At 33.7% G+C, this 22,155-nt stretch overlaps 1 protein-coding gene across 4 annotated transcripts; it reads right to left on the bottom strand.

The window, feature by feature from the left end:
- Positions 1-1,638: 1,638 nt before the first annotated feature.
- On the bottom strand, positions 1,639-22,023 carry LOC120627220 (uridine phosphorylase 1). 4 transcript variants are annotated; one of them, XM_039895095.1, is made up of 9 exons: positions 17,017-17,153; positions 15,733-15,929; positions 14,338-14,461; positions 11,787-11,948; positions 8,944-9,129; positions 6,576-6,714; positions 5,666-5,859; positions 4,680-4,753; positions 1,639-4,436 (listed from the first exon to the last, which is right to left on the bottom strand). In XM_039895095.1, the coding sequence occupies exons 2-9, from the start codon at positions 15,906-15,908 to the stop codon at positions 4,328-4,330; spliced, it is 1,164 nt and encodes a 387-aa protein (XP_039751029.1). In that variant the 5' UTR covers positions 15,909-15,929; positions 17,017-17,153; the 3' UTR covers positions 1,639-4,327. The 4 variants fall into 4 exon arrangements, with proteins under 4 accessions (XP_039751029.1, XP_039751030.1, XP_039751031.1 ...); XM_039895096.1 differs by having other exon boundaries at positions 15,808-15,929; XM_039895097.1 differs by lacking the exons at positions 15,733-15,929; positions 17,017-17,153 and adding an exon at positions 21,746-22,023.
- Positions 22,024-22,155: the final 132 nt, after the last annotated feature.

The raw sequence follows: 22,155 nt of genomic DNA, 5'->3' as shown, positions 1-22,155 counted from the left end.
AAATATCTGAGTAAAATTTCTTAAAGCGACAAACATACAACTGAGTTTAAGTGCTTCGCTTCGAGTTGTACCTATGTTAAACTGGCGACTAACTTGCGACAACGTATTTAACATAAACATATTATGATATATAACGTATACAACGTGTATATATATAATATTTTTAAGTCTTCTACGAAGTACTAAGTGCAAGAAATATATCGCAATCGCTGTCGCATTTTGGAAGAGATCGCTCGCTTTCTAATCATCTGAATAATAGTTGGCGATTACGATATTTTTGTCTCATAAGAAAATAAAACTTGTACTCAAGTTTGCACATAGTTCTAGCAAACTTAAGTAAATGCATTAAATTTAATCTCAAATTTCTGCAATCCTCATTCATAACATTATATTAAACAAACTCTAACTCGACCAAAAAGTGAGTGCAGATTTTAAACATTGCATTACACTACATTTCTCTACCAAGCATTCAATATTTTGTTATTATTTGACACTTAAACTATACTCAGTTATAACTTTAGACAATATTATTATTGGTGCCATAAATATAGGTCATAAAGTCGTTAAGACTAATCTTAATTCGCAACAATTACTTACATATGGTTACAACTAAGATACAGTTCAATAAGTAATCCGTTCCTTAACTTGTACTTAGTTTAAGCTTTATAAATATTCAATTATTTAAACATCATATTTGCTAAACTGTATTAAATAACCCTGCAGTCAAATATGGACTCATGTGTAAGCACACTTGAGCAAACGGTAGTTCAAGCAGGGTTAATAATAAGCTTAGCTCCAACATTCTCTATAATTAAACAGCGAAACTCTACATCTACTTCATCAAAAACTAATCCCTAGTATCCTAAACATCCAGCTGCAATTGTGCACAAACAACAACATACAAACCACACGTGGAAGCACGTTAAATCTATCAGACCACCAACTTTTCAGTCAGTATCTTTAATTTCGATGTCATGATTATTTTTATGCTATTGCCAGAAGAATTTTAGAGTTTTAAAGATAAATGTCAATTAAGGGTAACTACAATATTATAAGTAAATGTAATGTACCTATGCCCGTTTACACAAATAAAGAATCGGGCAATGCGTAAATACGTAACGCTTAATATAAAGATATTCCTAGGCATTTACAATTTGACCAATAGTTGTCACCTAAGAATTGGTGTAATGTTTTCTATAGACATCGCATAAATTATTAGGAATTTGATTTAAGCGATTCCTAAATTTATTGAAAACGGGCATTAGTCACATTAAAACAGATTAGGTAAATGATCTTATAAAACTAGTCGATGTACTTAATGATAGTTTAACCAGTACTCTTTAAAGTTATGATCAAACAATAATTATTGTAGCGAAATTTAAACCACGGAATGATACCTTTAGGTAAAAGCTTCCAATAAAAGAAAACAGTCGCCAACAAAAATAAAGAAGCACTAATAAGTATGAGAACACATTTTTTTAATTCAGAAAGTTAAATAATAACCTACTATTAGAATCTATTAATACTTTTAAATTTATTATTATTGTAAGAAACCGAGTGTAGAGAACATGACAATAAAAATTTAAATTATAACTCTGAGAATATTATAATAAAACATCAAAGTTAACTATAAGGTTTAGCTAGGACTTATTAAGCAGGCAAGCAATTTTCAAACAAAAATATTAAATAGATATTCCTATCATTTAGACATACTTTTGACCAACAATTACTAACAAAATGGGTAATACTTTATTTTTCATATATTTAACCTTTTTAAATGGATTTTTATTAATGGTTGTCAATAATATAAGGAATATTTATTAATATAGATTAATACAATATATCATATCAAAGGCATTGTGCCCAAAGAGAACTTTCTTATATAAGGAATAGCTAAAACTACAAGGTGCCCATTTTATTATAAGAATAGATAAGACACAGGTGCACAACGCTGTACTGTTTTAAATTATTTAAAATGGGATATATTTTTCATACATCAATATGCCTACATTTTTTAAGAAACCTTTAATTATTACGCTATACACAAATCATACGCCTAGATCTCATCAAACGTGCTTTTCGTCCAGATACCTATCTATAATCTAGTATATAGATAAGTACTTAGAAAATTACAGAAACATACATACTTATTATTCGAACTATTGAGATTTACGTGTATTCAAAAAAAAAGTACAACGAACCCTAAACTTTCAAATTTTACCTTGAAAAAATCCTACGGAACATGTACTGAGGTACATTTTTAAAAGTCGCGCCAGCATTTGTAACCTTTCACTAATATTAATATTCTGATAACGTGAATAATGGAATGTGCTATGCAGTTTTACAGACATTGAAGTTCTTTAGTTTATAACAAATTTTCACTTGGTCTAAATATCATCTGAATTTAACATCAGATAATGCAATATCAAATTAAATCGTATCCCAAATAAGCGTGTACCCAAGTAAAATAGTATTATAAAAATATTTCTTGATATGTACGGGATACAAACAATTGTTACAACTTCAAAAGACAAAATATCAAGAGTAAAAGTGGCAATATATTTTAGGATAGGTATAGGTAGATTATTTAATTCTAAATATGTTACACAAGCAAACTTAAAACGACCTTAAGCTTAATATTAAATAATATAATAGGTAATCGTGAAAAAATTAGTTTTAAATCTAATAGCTAGTGCACGCAATCTGTCCGCGTTTCTGTGGAAATAAGATATTTTCCTTCGCTAAATAGGAGCCCTAGGACAAGACAAATTGACTACAAATATGCTATATCTGTGCTTTGTTTTAGAAAGATTAACAAGTATTATTGATTTAAATTATTGAACTCACGACCTTGTGACCCGCAGTTGAACATGCCAAACTACTAGCGAGTCAGTTCCTCTTGGGGACGTATTTAAAAAATCCTTGATTACTGCACCGCTACGTCAATAGTCATACAATGCCAGGTACAGTAAATATCTAAAGTAAGTATTGTAGCAGAGAGAAAAATATTGGGGTAAGCAGAGACTGTAAACGACCTGTAATGCTTTAACTTTTATTCATAATTATCTTTAAGAAATAGATATGTTCAAATTTAAAGTCGATATTATTTTCGATAACTTACCTAAACGGGCAAGTAGGTAGGTTAAATTTATTAAAAAAAAAAAACAATTAATATAATAAATAAATATCACCATATCAAACATCAAAGGTAAAGTACCTATGTATTAGTCGATAAATACAAATTAGTCAAATTGGCAGTTACACACAATATATTGTGCCAAGATATCGATGCGTGTGCATTGGTACGAAACAAAGCTTTCCATTATTTTAAAGGTTTTGTCATCGTCACTTGGTCAACCATAAATCGTAGAGATTGTATATGTAATCCGTAGGTACACTACGTTTTGATTCTAGAAATAGGATTCTTAACAAATCAAATACATTTTTTTAGGAGCTGACAACAAGCCTACACAACTTTTGTAACCACCAATTTTTAAATGTACTTATATATCAGAAAGGTTAACTAGTTATCTTATTTATATGAAATCGACCCCATAAACACATGCAGCTACTTTGATTGCTACAACCACAGTAAGTCATCAAAAAGTGTTTATTTAAAGCAACTTAAATAATTATCAGTGAAAGATGCAAGTAGTGTAGATAGATTATTTCCATACAAATTCAGAGTTAAATAAAAAAATACCAGAAAGCTCTTTACCTTGTAGTTCCTATCATTAAAACTAACAACTTCTGGTCTACGACTTTCAAAATTCAGTATTAATTTATTTCATACAAAAAATTAATAGATCATGTTATTTCTGTGAAATTACATTACACTGTGAATTCAAATACATGTGATGTCAGGATGTGTATGTCAGGTCAGCGATCTTACGATAGAGTCGTGATTCACGCGGTCTTGCCGATGTTACGTTATAGAGTAGTAACAAGTATAGTATCTAAGTAAAATATCTATATATATTTATTTTTTCACAAAATATCGAGTTAAAAAAAGGAGTAAAATGAAAGTTGTTCGTTTTAATGAAAGCAACTACAGGCCGAGTGCTTTCTGGTATTTTTTATTTAACCCTGTATATGTCCACTTACTGTAATGCTCGTAATGTGGTGTAAAATGTTACATAATATATAACCATTGCATCTAGTTGCTTCTCTATTCCGATTCCATGCCATCCCGTGTCAGTAACTTAAAATATATATGTAGCGTAGTGCCTTAGAATCGAATTTCAGAGGAAAAAATATCTGTGACGATTCACCTTTAAATTTTGTAGTTTCAATATAAATTGTACGATTTTATGATGCATTGTACCCATTAATCATAGGTTTCCGATTCTTGCTGCACTAGTTTGAACCGCCTGGGACTCTTAACGGCGATTGAACCGTGTCCATCCAACGACAGTCTGCCTTTCATTTGCAAATACCTTAAAAAAAAAACGAAAGTAATTAATTCTCGCGCTTATAATGAAAAAAAGCAACCTTCTTTTCGTAAGAACGAGTTTACGTTTACGAAAGTAAAAAAGATCTATGTCCAGCAGTGGACGTCAATCGGTTGAAGTGATGGCGACGACGATGATAATATTATGAAAATGATGACAGTGTCTGTGCCAACAAGGAATAATTAATGTAGGTTTTAATTGCTATTTTAATAATGTATTCAGACTCACTTTTTGATATATCGGCAAACGAGTTTAGTAGGACGTTGCTGCCACTCATCCAAGACCTCCTTGGGTGCTAATACCTATAATAAAGGTGATTTTCGTTATTAATTTGGCAAGATTACTGTGTCGACCGACTCCATGCAATCAAAGCAAGGCATTTAATCAATGCAACCTTTATATACAACGCTACTTAAACCTCAAATTCTAGAGCAATTATTAATCTTATTTTATTTATAATAAATAAATAAATATACTACGACAATACACACATCGCCATCTAGTCCCAAAGTAAGCGTAGCTTGTGTTATGGGTACTAAGATAACTGATGAATATAATTTTTTTTTTTATGAATAATATACATAAATACTTATAATATATAGATAAACACCCAGACACTGAAAAACATTCATGTTCATCACACAAATATTGTCCAGTTGTGGGAATCGAACCCACGGCCTTGGACTCAGGAAGCAGGGTCGCTGCCCACTGCGCCAATCGGCCGTCAACATCGTTTATTTGATTACTATCGCTGATTGCTTCGTTAATGCAGAATTTCAAATTCCCTAAAAGTTTGATTTAAATGTTTCCTGCCCATGTACAGAACCCACGGTGCCCAAGCCTGACTCGCACTGTACTTCGAAGTCTGGACAATTGGTTAAAGTATTGTACAAGGAATTACGAGTTCCAGGATTAGCTTCCAATTTTTTAGGTTGGAACTTGGATACCATCATTTTTCTGCGACCACCCCTGTGACTTCGAAGAGAGCACGTTAAGGCGTAGATCGCGGTTATTATAAATAATATGTAATAATAATCGTTAAAGCTAGCAGAGAGGTATTCGTCTAGTTGGTGGCTTCGACCGTGGCTAGATACCACACTGCAACAAGCAAATAATCGGTACACAGGCGCGTAGAAATGCTGATCAATTGCTATTAATGAGTAAATATGCGGCAATTCCTCACAAATAACTGCCAGTTTTTAGTAGATAGATACCTGATCGCCTTTAAGCCTGTCTAGCAGTGTGACGCAGATGACCGCAGCTTTGATGCCGGCGTGGTGAGTAAGCGCCGCGAATGCTAGAGACTCCATCTCAATGTTCACGACCCCAGCCTTGTGGATGCTCTCCAAGTACTCCATTTTATCGTTTTCTGTGAAGTCACAGAAAGCGCCGTCGAGACGCCCTTGACCTGAAATTTAAATAAAATATTGTTTAAAGGACTAAAACACATTAAGTAAATATATTATATGAAGTAGCTATATATAAGTGTATATTTTTTACCGAATCTGTTTTTTATCGTATTGTACTGATATACGCAAAACCCATACAAAACCCAAGACTTACTCGCGATTGCCATGAATAATTTATACTTAATCACCCAATTAGATCTTGTTATTTCTGATATATTACACGAAACTTGAATAAACTTTCGTAAAGCAATCAAAAAATACTATACCTACAACACATAATGCACACAAAAACAATATGGGAGGTAAAAAAAAAAATAACAAAGATACAAGTAATTTAAAATTGGGTAGCACAGGCAGCCTTATTACAAATAGTGAATTCTTCCAGACAACTATTTGAGGAATGGACTCTGTTATAAATTATATAAGCGATAGTACCAGTAGTAACAATTATAAAATAAAATAGAATATATTTCACTACTGTAAAAGAAACTAAGCAATTTCATTTTGAAAACTGCTACATACTTTCTTATTTGTAAACAATCTTCGCCAACAAAAAATAACTCTATTGTTTATATTGTTGGCGAATTTACTTACACTCAAAGTAGTAGGAGTATCTCTACGTGATCAAATCAGGAATTATTACCGACACAGACTTTGATCTACAAAGAGCCAATGGGAAAATGATGATTTTCAAATAATTATGGTAAAATAATACCTTCATAAAAGTCGTATGTGCACATAGTCTTTCCTGTCACAGTATCGTAGGGATCTTCGGGGTCAGAAAGCGCTTTCAACTCTCGAACAAGCCTCTTATCCAACTTCGCCAGACGCTGTATATTCTTTCCCAGGACCGTCTATAAAACCAAAGAAGTTCACGTAAATATTTTCTTTTTATTTCTAAATATTATTTAAGACAAGCTGTTCAAGAAAAAAACAGTTAACAAAGGAAGATCTATTCTAAATTGAACAAATGTCTACATACTTTTTATTATATCCATCCTACTAATATTATAAATACGAAAGTTTGTATGGATGAATGGTTTGTTACTCTTTCACGCAAAAACTACTGAACCAATTTGACTTAATTTTGGAATGGAGATAGATTATACCCTGGATTAACACATAGGCTGCTTTATACCCCGGGAAAATGTAAGGTTCCCGTAGAATTCATGAAGAACCCAAAAACCGAGTTCAACGCCGCGACAGCTAGTCTATATATAAAAAAGGCAAAGGTGACTGACTGACTGATCTATCGACGTGGTTAGAGCTGTTCTTTTTTAATTTTGCACACAGACAGTTATTACAATGTAGGTATCCGCTAAGAAAGGATTTTTGAAAATTGCAACCCTAAGAGGGTTAAATGGGGATTGGAAGTTTTTATAAAATCCTTCATTTATCAATTCATTTTTCAAGTTAAATTCTATGAAACTTTGATTTTAGGTTTTCGATTTAAAAAAACGAAATACGTGTTTCACAAAAATTTAAACTCCAAAGGCATCAAATAGGGTACGAAAATGTATATGAATGTTTCTGATTTTTTAGCTAACGGCAAAAGCTATTAGCTTTCAACTAGAATAGGTCTAGATTCGATCTCTGTCCGCGTTTATTGCGGTTTTTTTAAAACCCCTGGGACCCGGTTGTTTTTCTGGAATAAAAAGTAGCCTATGTTACTCTCCTACTTTTCAAATAATGCTATGCCAAAAATCTAGTTGATTGGTTGCTTTATTATGGCATAAGGGAAGGAGATACAAACAAAAAACACACGTTCATATTTATAATATTATTATTAAGAAATACATTACTACTACAAAAGTTTTTATGTATGTTTCGAACTAAGAAATTAATAGTAAATTAATTTAAGTCCGTCTACTGTTCCAGAGTTGGATTGCGCGGCGATACTTGAAAGTTGAAACAATGAAGTTGAAAATTCCCCTAACAGCACCCTTTGTCTTTATGCCAAAGAGTTGCATCGAACTTAACTCAAGTAGCCAGAGTCAACAAGTCACAAGTTACAGACGACTGCACTTAAGATTTAACCTAATGTTTTTCTTAAAAAAGAAATTGAAATTTTTAGCTATTTTATTTAAAATTTAGGGTTAAATAAAAGTACCAGAAAGCTCTAGGCCTCACAGTTCCTATCATTAAAACTAACAACTTTTGTTCTACGACATTTAAAAATTCAGTATTAATTTATTTCACACGAAAAATATAATAAATTGTGTTATTTCTGTAAAGTCACATTACACTGTAAAACCAAATTACTCGTAGGTACATGTGATTCAACAGCCTTGAGTAGTCGAGTCAGTGCCTGCATGATAGTGTCATGGTTCGCGCGGCCTTGCCGATGTTACGTTACAGAGTAGTGTGTAGTATGTATATAAAATATTTCACAAACTATTGAGATAAAAAAAGTCGTAGAACAATACTTATTTGTTTTAATGTAAACAACTACGGGCCGAGGGCTTTCGGGTAATTTTATTTAACCCGGTATATCAAACTTGACCCGGTGAACTATTTGAATCCACCTACTGTAAAAAATTCGAAGCTTCAATTTCCATATTATCAATTTAAATTTTTTTGCCTTTTTCTATGGGTTTTTATAATTATAAAACCAAATAGAACCTAAAAAAATATTCATATTTTCAAATTTTTACGAGACACTATCACTGAAATTAATTTTCGTTTAGGTACCTAAATAAACAGATAAAGATTTTTATTCGTACCTGTATTCACAATTATTAATATTACAATGACCATAGATAAAATAAGTGTATTGTTTATTTAGAGTAGGCTATATCGGAGAATGAGAATTACCTATTTGTCTATCTTTCGGACGATTGTATGTTTTTTTTAAATGGATTTTGTTGAGATTTATGTCTGCAATAAAATAAAGAAATAACATAAAGTTGCTCAAACTTAATTTGGTAAAACTAGTATAATGTGGTGTTTTCACACACGCAGATAAGATTATCGACATAAAACGTCAGAAAAAACACTACCTCGGCTGGTAAGAACAAGTTTTTGTCCTATTAAATAGGTTTCACTTGCAGGTATTAGTAATTACAAATACTTCAAACCCATACCAATTCCAGAACATTCCGAAGCGCACCGTCGACTGCCTCTTCAGAAATAATGACAGTGCCGCCCTCGTATCCAATGCCTCCGCACGTGCCAATCCTGAAGAACACCGGATCCCGTACCTTCGCGTGGTACATCAGTTTAATCACCTCATGCAAGAGGATACCCACGGACGGTATACCCATTCCATGCTGGAAATACAAAAATAGCGGATACATAAATATAAAAATAATTGACTGTTTTGGTAAGCATAAAGTTTAAAAACCGACTAAAGAGCCCGACGCAAAAAACAGGTGTGTGTGTGTGCCTATGGAATCGTATTTCAAGAACGGGTGAAATGAGTTAAATTTTGTTTTTTTTTTCTTGAAAGGTGAATGTTCTTAGCTATGTTTGCTGAAAGTTGAATCCATGATGGCTGCCGACACAAAATGACATTTTTTTTTACAATCGGTCAATATTGTTATCAAATGAAAGGATTTCACTAGTAGAATACTACAACACACTTTGACAAAATTAAAATCAAAGATGGCTGCCAACACATAATGGCGAATTAAATATTTTTAAGTTAGTTTTAATTTAGAGAAATAACAATCTTTTTAGAGTATGTTTTAAAAATAAAAGACTAACAAATGTGTTGAAATAAATAATAACCAAGAAAATAAATAGAGGTATTCTATAAGAATGTACTAATGTAATGTTTGACGGGCGATTGGAGCAGTAAGCAGCGACCCTGCTCTCAGAGTCCAAGGCTGTGGGTTCGATACCACTACTGGAAAATATTTGTGTGATGAACATTTATGTTTTTCAGTGTCCCATACACTGAAAAACATAAATGTTTTATAAGTATTTAATATTTATGTATATTATTTATAAAAATATCACTCATCTTAGTACCAATAAATAAAGCTGGAAACTTTAGGGCTTGATGGCGATGTGTCGTAGTATATTTATATTTTTTAATATTTTCCAAACGATATTTACACTAAAAAGTAATTGAAAGATTTTATACATTATAATACATGTAAGGCAAAATAGATGAAGATGTAGTAGATAAAAGCGGATAACTATTTTTACTTGGTTAAAGAATTCGGCCGCTGAAAGGGAAAAAATATTAATTTAACTAAAAAAAAAAACATTTCCTTCCTTGTTACTATGTCGGTTCTTTTATTTATAGTTCTGTTTGTTTTAATTCATGTGAGCCCTTCGCCGTTGGTCGACAGTTCGAGTAAATGTTATAATTATGATTTTAGTTTAAATACTGTATTTAATAATAATTTGTATTAAGCTGCCGAGACAGATCTCGTGGTTTAAATTTTTAACTACGGATCACGAGATTCTGGGTCCCGTTCCGGGTCAATCCCCGGGTACCGGATATTTGTGAAAATAATTCTCAGCACCAATCCAAAATTAGGAAATTGGCAGAATCTACACCCATGCCTTGTAGAAAACTGTCGTTTTGGATTATTATCATTAACATGTGATAATAATTCGTTGAAGCCCACCATGCCGTTTTATCACTAACATGCAATAAAAATTCATAAACCTGACGAACCAAGCAGATAGCCAACCTGATGGTAAATGGAAAACCATCTCCCATAATCAGATAACACTTCGTAACTACTTAGGGCATATAACGAACGCGTCCTATACAGTTCCGCCCTGTGACCACCAACCTGCGTCGTCACTTCAGACCGGAACACAGTATTGCTGCTCATCGTAAGCCGTACTTCCCCGAGCTCTGACACACAAAGCTCTACTACTACCAAATAATACTAAATACTACTAAGAGATAAGGCCGCATTTTGTATTCTACTCCAGTCTCTGTGTTTCTCTCTATTCTTCTTTTATTTTCTTTACTGGGTACTGGGTAGTAGCGTTTATTTGTTCATTTTAATTGTGTTCTGTATTTGTATAAAGAACATAAATAAAAATAAATATTATTATAATTCAATAACGGAATTGCGCTTTTAATAGATAACTTGCAGTTCAAATGCAGTTGAGTTTATGTCGTGTGCGTATCGACTCCTTCCCCCATAGTTATGTTAATCGAAGTTGACACTCCATATTCAATTTATATCAATATCTCATAATGACAGCCAGTTCACCTCTGTTAACAGAATACATTATCGAAACAGCTCATTCATTACCTTAATTGAAAAGCATCGCCTGGCATCCACAATACAGCTCGCGTTACACGAGTTTATCTTTATTGGCAAATGGAATATTTCTGCACTAAGCAAGTAATAGTATGTACCTATATGGAACAATAGGTCTTTCAAATCCCTATGTATTGCCGGTTTTTTTTTTAATAGAGTACATCAAGCCTGTCTTCAGAGGATTCTCGAGTTCTTCGGTCACATTGCCAGAAGAGATGGAGACAATCTTGAAAAGATAGTGGTCACTGGCAAAGTGGAAGAAAAGAGACCTCGTGGACGTAACCCGACTTGTTGGTCGGATCAAATCCGCACTGCTCTCGACACCAAAGTGCATATTGCTTTACGCGTTGCTAAAGGCCGAGTCAAATGGCACACAATCGTCCGAAATGTTGTAAGTGGAAGGGTTCACGACCCTCAGCAATGAGGAACACGACGTAGAGAGAGAAACATCAAGCCAAGACGTTATCTTAAGCCTAGCAAGCGAAAATATCCTCCAAATTTATCCACTTTAAAAATTACTAGCAACATCGGAGAGGAGGTTCGACATTATAAATATATTACTACGCGCATTCTTGGAAAGTGGATAAAACTCTAGGCCGGGACATACATTTGGTTCTTTCCCCATGGAGATAATGCCTCATGTCCACGATAGCCTATAGTAACAACAACAATGAAATTCCTTGAATACTCACACTGATGCACAGAACAGGGCCGACTTTATACATAGAGTAGCGATAGGAGAACTGACTGATGTCTTGTAGCGTGGTGCCGCAAGGCAGTTTGTGCCCAATCTCCGCCATTATGGTGTACGCGAACTGCTCCATCCGCTTTGGCGTGCCGCCCATACAGACGAACTGAAAAAAAGGAATAAACTGAAAAATATGTCGTTAAAATACATTTCACGCCACTCGTTTGACATTGCCTTAGCATATAGCCTGGTATGGAAAGGTCAAGTATGTCATTACATTTTAAGACGCTTAACGGGCTATGTAGTTTTGTTCAGAAATTCATTTCACACATTTTTATATAGGATTTGAATAAGGATTATCGCGTACCTGAATAAAATCAGTACGATCCCTGAGCTAAGAGCTCTGTTTTTAGGACTTGTTTTACGGTACTGGGTTTTGCCTTTAAGCTCGTGAAGCGCAAAAAATAAAGAATAAATAGATTTTCAAAAAGCAAAAAGTTTTTCGATCGTGAGTTTTATTAACAGAGTACCAGCACATAGTCATATAAGAGGTTTATATGAAGATTGCAACCCGGTCTAATATATACTTAAGAGTTTCTTGAAAGAAAAACGAAAGACAATTTTAACCTTTCATACGATGTATGAAATATATTATTATTTATATAAAATATATATATTTCACACAGCTACGGTGTACAGAAACATATTAGAATCCGCAATGTGACTAAAATACGTTTTATATAACGGACCAAGCCGCGTGCAAATGTTTGCGCCCTTACTACCTATACATATACCTGCAACATGGTTATATCCAATTAATTACCAATACGTAATGCTTTAATGAAGTGTTTATAAATGATAAACTACCACAGTCAGATAGTAACTGTCCTTGGCCTTAACCTTCGCATATGTATAAGCAAGTACCGCAAACACAGGTTTTTTTCATATGCAATGCGACTTTTTTTATTCACCATGAACTTGTAGGGAATAAAAAAAACCTAGTCTAAGATGGTAGCGAGCTAACCTTTTAGGGAGCATTGCAGTTATATTAAACCCATAATCCCTAATCGGTTTCTACGCTATTGCTTAGCGGCCCGTCTTTGTCGGTAGGTTGGTAACTAGCCACGATCCGAAGCCGTCCACCAGACCAGACCAGACAACAAGAAAAAACTTTTGTTACTTACTATAGTAACGCTTTAGCGGACCTACACCGTAGACATGTGCCATTACAGTCTCGAAATTGGAAAGTTCGTACGAAAAGTAAAATATTCAGTACCAAGCTGTAAGAACGATTCACGGAGGCAAACTGAAAAAATCCATAATTTATATAGAGAACGTGTTCTACGATGGAAATAAGTATATGAGACTCTCGGCTGTAACCGACTGATCACACAAGTAGGTGGTGTTTACTAGACTTGACTTACACATATACACACTGACACAGACATACTAAGTAAACCTATGTTACGAGTGGAGAATTTCAGGCAGGGTTTTTTGCGTTGTAGTTGATAGTTTGTAGCGACTACAATTGATTCGAAAACCAGAGTAGCGAGAAGAAATCTGCAGGGAGCTCAATATTTGCTGTTTAATATATTTGTAGCTTAACTTTATGTATTTATTATTGTATAATATATAAATCAGTTATCACCACAATGCAAAAAATTGTAAGAACCTATACATCCAAAATCAGGCAGGCATTAATAAAAAATAATGTTCATTCGAACAAATTTGGGTCATTGACTTTTAATTATACTAGCACTACCCGCGGCTTCATCCGCATGCAACTACACTACTTACATTTATTGTATCACAGTATCCATACCTATTTCCTCACTAATTTTATAAATGGGATATTGGTCAAAGAAGGTTAAACTAACAACTAAATTCGTTATTAGAATATTCTGGATAAAAATCACCTGAATGTTTAAAATTAAATGTCTACCTAAGCATTTCTGTCAGTACTCTATTTTAACGCTCCTGTGTACTTGCATTGCTATTTTTTTTCAATATATTTTTAAAAAACACCCTTGTTTCATTTTCCGTTTCAGTAGTTTGTAGACTATATGTTCCAGACTTCGAAAAGTAAAAAAATAAATTAACAAAAAGAAACTACTATGGAAGTTTAAATAATAAGTAAAATAAATGAAAAGACTGAAAAGTTAATATCTTTTTTGCATCATTTTTTGGCCGGTGCCAAGTAAAACAACGTCGGAAAAATCTTTCATTATTGTAGTAACCAGAATGGCAAAACCTAAAATCTCTGACCGTAATACCGGATTTCATCAAAATCCGTTCAGCCATTTTTATTAGCTGGAAGAATCAATAATAGAATTGCGCTATAGAAATATGCATTTTTCCAGAAATAAAATGTAGATAGGTACTCTCCTGCCTATAAACTACCTCTATATAAAAAAACACGTTAATCTGTTGCTCTATTGCTGCGTGAAAGAATAACGTATGAACTATGAACCAAAGAATCCACTTGCAATTTATTCAGATGAAAACGAATGAATTAATGTAAGATGTAATGTAACATAATTTAATGAATAACATACCTTAACGTCTCCAAACATTTCAACGAGATCATGAGATCCGCTGCCCAATGCCAAGTGGTAAAGGATGTCTTGATCCATGAGTTCGATGTTCGGATTACGGAGTCGCACCGTGCCATCGGGATATCTACGTAACCACGAAAACAATATAAGTACATATTTAACAATAACTATCTGAAACCACCAACCAATATTTACACATAACATTAAATTATGACAAAATTAACACAGTATTATGACAAATGTATTCATCACTAGAAATAACTACTAACTAAACATTTCCCAATAAGTTAATAAACAATAGGTACCCATCCTTTGAGATAATAACTACAGTTTATTTTAATAAAAGTTATCAAATAAATATTACTAATTTAGTAATAAAACTAAAAATGATTTTATATAATAAATTTCTCGACTGAAAATACAAAAGAGAAATAGGTTGTAAAGTTGTATTACAGATATTATGGATCATAGATATAGGACAGCGTGACTCTTGGTGATACAAGAGGAAATTCTCCCGTCGACACAAAGAGATCTCCTTTACTAAACTCAGCTATTCTATAATTCATAGTGAAAATATTTTTCCTTCATGCGATATCAAAGGGAAAAATTCTGGTAGGATAAAATTCATATTTATACATATTTCCTGCATTCAGTTTTAACCATTAAATGTAGTAGAAATATAGTTAGATTTACCTAACTACCTTTAATGTTATTAAAATAAAAATCTAATTGAAACAATATTTGATATTTTATACGATAACCCATTCAATTTTTAACTTACTTACAAAATAAGGTTTTTACATCAACGCGAATTTACTTTTTTTTATTTGCTTTATTTTGACGCAATCTTAAATTATTTGGATTTTTTTTTTGTTATTTGACCCCATTCAAAGATTCAGATCAGATTGGCCCGATTCAAATTTGATGATGATCTTATGTGGCTTTCAGAGATTGTGGAAGAAACTATTTAGTAAATAAGAAACATTTACTGCCTGCTTAGACCGAATTAGCACATTGAGATTGGTTGTGTACCTACTTGTTTTAATGCCTTTTACTGAAATTTCGATACAGTGAAGGGGTAATAAATTATTGGTTATGACTTTTTCCTTTCGGGGGAGACAAAACTCATGCACGCACATCTAACTTTTATGGGCAATGTGTTTTATAAGCAAATAAATATCACTTGCTTTAAAGCTAAAAGAAAGCATAGCGAGGAAACCTGCATGCCTAAAAGTTCTTAATGTACTCAATATGCGGCTCACTTTACTAATCAGAACTTGGCGTGGCGACTACTAAACTTCTCATTCAGGCCACCGGTGCCATGCATTATGCCGGTAATGAGTACAAAAATTATAAATATTTTTTGAACTCAAATAATTTATTAAAAGTAACAACCTAACTCTACTCTCGTCAACCTCTTTAACATCGTTTCCGTTGGCTTGAAATTCATTGTCGCTATCAAAAACTTTCCTGTGCGGCTGGTGGCCATTCTGTTGCTCCGGTGAATGCCATCCATTCTTTTGGACGCACCCAGAAACTCCATTTAAATTCGCAGAATTCGTCTGAGGCATCGTGACATCCGGTAATAAAGACTGGCGATAAAGAAATACAAAAAAATGAAAATGTTATAATTACGCTGAATATCTTGATTTTAGGGAAAAAAAAGTCCTCTTAGTAGATCTACTTATATAAAAAAATAATTTGAACGGAACCGAAAATAATAAATTATTATATACCTAAGTAATATTGTGGATTATTATTTAACAGACTTACTATATCATAAAACCTAATTAAATTTAAGATAGCAATAGAAATGATGACTTTTAATACGGAACAGTTTCATAATGATATGTCCTCATATCCCTAAGTCGTATATAATATCCTATGTTTAGCTTTTTCATCAATGGCAAACTTTTAAGTCTTCATAAAACATTATAATAGTGCCTACGTTTTAAGTTTAAAGTGTTTTTATTCAAGAATAATATGTGTTTAAGTCGCAATGTTTATTTCTTAGACGCATGACGCTCAGATGTATAGATAAATAACGATAGTTAAGATGACGTAGTAGCTCAAGTCAATTTTAATAAAAAAAACATATACAAATAATAACTCAATAATAACTAATATCTTTATCAAAGGTCAAAAATTTAAGTGATAGCCTATTAATGCAATGTATATGTATGAAACAAAGACAAACAGAATTTATGTTGGCAAACAATTCTATCAAGGTTACCAAGACGCTGTTTGATATCAATCTGCAATTTTATCTACCTACGAGTAAGTACGTACCTACATCTACAGAGATTAATGAAAGAAAGTGTGACGGTCATTATAACGAAAATAGATTCTATGACACAGGATATTTATTACTATTTTAATTTTACGTCAATATCTCACCTAAGCAAATTTCATATAAAAACTTTAAATTTTAATATATGGCTATAAAATAGTTTCATTCAATTCTTCTATGTTTATATTGTGGTCAAATCAGTTCGCTATGTATCTTATTTATAAAATATATTATATTAATTATTGTACTTATTTTACAAAATAATTCTAACATTTTATAAGCTATTCAATTAGGTAGAAAGATAGATTTTGTCCCTTAAAAGTAATTTATTTAAGCGAAATTTAGTATAACTGCACATGAATGAAACGAAATATTATATAATAGCTTACCTTAATAAAAAAACGACTTATATTATCACTTTTTAATATCGTAACTCCACTCAAATATAGCACTCTACAATAACGTATTGAGACGCCAGCTTCCCAATAGCGAATAATAGTCACTAGTAGTAGTCAGTCAAGTTGCATGCAGCTCTACAATCCAAGCCAACAAACGTCTACTCATGTCTCGTACATTCGTAATATCCTAAAGTGTAATATGAATGGTATATGAGTAAAAGGAACAATTTTAAAACGATCAATCATCTAGCGGGATTCCAGCTAGGTATATTTGTAGTAACACAATAAATTCACGCATTCTCGAAAAGTTAACTTAATCAATCATGTCTTGTAATCTGTTTGAATAGGACTCTACCTCAATGTAATAAATAAAAAAAACCCATGCTTTTTTAACCACATTGGCTACATTCCATTCACTCAATGCGGTGTGGCAATGGACTAAAATTAAATCAGGTTCGAATCTATGGGAACGATTTTGAAGGAGCTACTTCGAAAATTAAATGAAATATAAGAAAGATTTCTTAGATAAGTAAGTAGCTACTACTCTACTTTCGGGTTTCACGTAAGAGATGAACATAATGCAAATCGGCATTTACTTAGCAAAGTAGGGATAATGTATTTCGTCAGTAGATAAAAAACTTAATTTTAAAACCTTTTAGACCATCTGCATAAATAAAAAAAAAACGTTATCGATTTGAAACGTTTTGAAATGCTGGTCTATCTAAATAAATATTTCCCGGCATTATAAATAACCCAAAAATTATGTTAAATTTCTTAGACTGGTTATCTTGCGATCCAAGCAGCTGATACTTTATTTTTCAGTTAGCTAATGATGTTATTTGCAAATTAAATCCCATCTGACGATTGAAAAAATTAAAGCAAGTCTGTAGAATAAAAGCGATAATACTGTTTATTTGTGTATTGAAAAACCTTCCTTTCATTGACAATAAAGTTTTAAGTTAGGATACGCAAAGGTCGCACATACACACCTACCCACTGTAGTCGAACTTGTTTTGATATTTTTATATATATATAACTATATATTTTATATAGTTAGCCAACTTAAAGATTATGTGCCTGTACTGGTAACGATATTAATGGACGCAGCGAATCTAAATCATAGTTCATCGTGCATTTATATTGCACACCTGTAAATAAATTCTCGTTATTCTATTTTTTATAGAATCGTAATTGTTAAACCTGCATTAAACTTGTTTGAAGGTGGTTTGGGGTCCATAAGGATTACGCCTTTTTTGGAAAGACCTACGTAGGTTTTCTAAGCATGGCCGTCGTTTCTAAAGAGGTTCTGCAATATCGGATTTATGTTGCTACAAAGTTGTGCAACGGACCACGTCGCCGAGAATTAATAAAATAATCGATAAGGTACGTTGAGCTATGAAGAGCTCTAATAAGAGGTTACACAGGTAGGTATGTAGTTAAAACAAGCAAATGTATGAATAGCAGGCAAAAAGGAATTGACTTTCTGATGATATACCTTATGAGATATATTAGTTTTTTTATTTTATTTAATTAAACAAATAATGCAGCGGTACTGAGAAGCTAGCTAAGTAGGTAGGTACGTATGCTAGTGTGCGTCAAATCAAGGGTTATTTGAATACATCCATGTAGGTACATTATTATAATACGATACACTTTTGCATTACACTGCCCTTGGCATTCCATATTTCTTTAATCTTGAAGTTGTACACCTGCTTTTTCAACGAGTTTCAAAGAGTAAGTAGTCATATAGAGGTCCAACGAATATAGAGGTACTGTAGTTGAAGAGCCTCACTAGTAAGGGTAACATAGCCTCTTAACACTGTCGCTACGTCTATTCTATGTTGCCATTTACCTACCATGAAATTTAAGGCGTCGATATCCTATATACTAAGTAAAATCACAGTATAAAGATATTTATACCTATAGTGCTTTCACCAGTGAACTATTCCGAATGACCATATTGCGTAAAACAAAAACATTGATTCCATGGCGCATGTACGTACCACACACAGTCTATTACATTTCTATTGGACTTATCAGTTGAATAGATATTGAGTTAGCAACATAATAAAAGTAGGTTAAAGTAGCGTTTTTACTTATACTTTTTATGTACATTCATTTGGGGATACCAAATACAATAAGTATAATTCGTAATTATTATTATGAAAGTCACCCTTAACTTTTACTTTGACGACATCGCAGAGCGGAGCGGTAGAAACTGTCCTGAATTTGGTAGCATTGAACAGCGTTTAGTGACGCGAATTTGTTGGTTCGATAAGGTAGGAACTCTAACAACCGCCTAAAGCTACAGCCCGCCCAAAAGCGAAACGCCCATCCCGCGTCCGCTGTGTCTTACTTTTACCGACGATCAATTAGGTACAAGACGAGTTGGGTTCCTCGAATAACAACAAAACCCATACAACGTAATCGAACGTAACGTAACCTTTAAACAAATTTTTAACTTTACACAATAAGTCTGTATACATAAGTGATAGTTGACAGGGCGGAGCATGCATGGAGTGCGTTGTATCACTCTTTGAAGCACTTGAGAGCTGTCAGCTGGGTGCCATGAAAATGTAGCTCTTCCGGCTAAACTAGCCCGGCAGTCAGCCACATTAGTGGTCCGATGTATATATTATGGACGGTTTGTAAGGATCTCGTACTGAAACAGGCCAGTGGAAGAACCGGGTTGAACAAGAGTCTTTTAATCATATAATACAAAGGTCGCTGCATGTAATGCGAAGGCCACACAAAGGCGTCCAACCTACTTCCTTAGCCACAATCAAGTGATAAACGACTAAGACACCGGGAGGTATCTTTGCTTCGTTCGAGTCCTTGTAGGACTGAAGTGCATCGATTTCTTCGTTTCAATTGTCGGATGGACACTTGCCGATAACCACCTGAGGGGTTGCTACGGCGTCACCGGGGGAGTGGGGCGAGCGCAAAAGCTCGCCATGAGAAGAGCCCCAGGGCTCGACGACATCGGGGGACTGAGGTGCATCGATAATGCAGTCGTATTTATATCAAAATACCCACCAACTCAATGTCTTGAACATTGGTTGTTAAGCAAATAAAACTTTAATTGTTTCTTGAAAACTAAGCTTATCTATTAACTATTTTTATCAAAAGTTTAATTACCCACTTTATAAATTTACTGTAACTCAAGTTTGTATACTTCTTAGGACCAATCAAACAAGAATCTTGCATTGACAGGCAAGTCTCGTGATTGGTCGGAAGCGGAACGCAAACTTTAGTGCTACAACGCCAATGCAGAAGCGGGGGCCAAACAGCGTTGGTTTAGCGCTGGAAACGCTCGACTACTGGATACTCGCCGCTCGTGTAATGCTCTTTGTACCATGCCGTATCTGAACCACAACCATAGGTATTCATCGCCCCGCTCATCCAATTATGCATAGTGTTGACATCTTTACAGCTCACTTAATCTACGTGACGTAAATTTTACATCAGTTAGGCACCTAATCATATAAGGATGATGTCGCAAATTGTGGTTATGATTAAATGTGAATATGAATATAGATTTAAGTAATAGTTAAGAGCTTTTTTTTCCACCTTTTTAACTGCAATAAAATGCAGCTAAAAAAGTAGAACCAAAATCTAATGCAACAGAAATTAAAAATATTTTGGGTAGGCCCAAGATTATCCCAACAAACTTCCTATTACAATATACGTTTAAGTAGGTGAGGTCAAGCATTAAAGCTATATAATAAAATGTAGCTAAAAAGTAGAACTAAAATCTAATGCAACAGAAATTAAAAATATTTTGGGTAGGCCCAAGATTATCCCAACACACTTCCTATTACAATATACGCTTAAGTAGGTGAGGCCAAGCATTAATGCTACAAACACTAGTAGTAGGCTTTTATACCTACTTTGTAGTAAAATTGGATTCACCGACATATTTTGTTATTCTAAGTAGGTTCGACCACTCTGGCGCACGGACGCAACTCGCAACAAAAGGTTTCAGTATCGATTCCAGCACCAAGGTTGAGTAAAACAACTTGGGTTGAATTTTTAAAAGGCCTAATGTCTGATCAATACATAGCTCCCGACTGAAATTACTTACAGTCTGTATTGGCAGCAATGCGGCCTAAAGAGCAAAACAAAATTATAACTACCTACCTAGATATGTACCTACTTAGGTACGCTAAAATTAGCGCGCACGGAAGTTAAATCCGTCCTTTCCAGTGCGGTATACAAGACACCAAGTGTCCCGTATCTTCATTTGCCTACAATATAACTAGGTTAGCAGTTTCAAGAGGTCGAGTCAAGTTCACCTAGTTTCACTCTTTTGTGGCTACCTGTTTTTGTTTACCGAAGCAACAATGCCATTTTGTGAACCTAAGAGGAAATCAGTAAAATGAAATAACTATACCAGCTTAAAATTGAATACATTTGTCACAACATTATGTTTCTATATCGTTAAAGTATCAACGTGTTACAAGCATATAGATTCCGCTCTGACAGAGTAACTCTGTCTCTCTTTATATATCTGGAATACGTCTATGTAGGTGAATAAGTACTTTCTATAAATTTTCGTAAATTAATAGATATATAATTATTGAACATGTAGAAATAGTTCGTATAGTTCATAATCAAAAGGTGTCATATCTTTTATTGTGTAGGTACAATTGTCATACAAAAGCACCCTTTAGGAGTGTATTATGTAGGTGTCGTTTAAAAGGTAAATGTATATACTTACTCATCGCGAAGCTCATCGTTGTCGAAGGACATCGTTATGAGAAAACACTACACTACAATATAATTGGATTGTCGGTAACAAGAGTAGGCGGATCGATGGGTGCAGCGACCTTAGCAAATGCTGCGCGACTGTGGCCACGGCCGGCGGTTCTGCCCAGCTTCGATAGGGCGCGGATGCGTAGAAAAAGCTTGCGCAGTTGCTTACGAAGACAAATTTCATTTCCCCTAACCCGATATACTTATTAAGGTTAATTCGCTTTCAGACATTATTTATGTGAGTCGACGTGATATTACTTTAAAGCTAAAATCAAAATGATTAATCAGTACTTCCCTGAGGTAATCCGGACCGTGTCTTTCGCAGATAAGGAATTTACACTACCGATTTTATCATATAAATTCTTATCTCTCACT

The sequence above is a fragment of the Pararge aegeria genome, chromosome 11 (assembly GCF_905163445.1).
Source record: "Pararge aegeria chromosome 11, ilParAegt1.1, whole genome shotgun sequence".
NCBI lineage: Eukaryota > Metazoa > Arthropoda > Insecta > Lepidoptera > Nymphalidae > Pararge > Pararge aegeria.
Note: the sequence above shows the minus strand (reverse complement) of the source record. Positions and strands in the feature narration are given on the sequence as shown.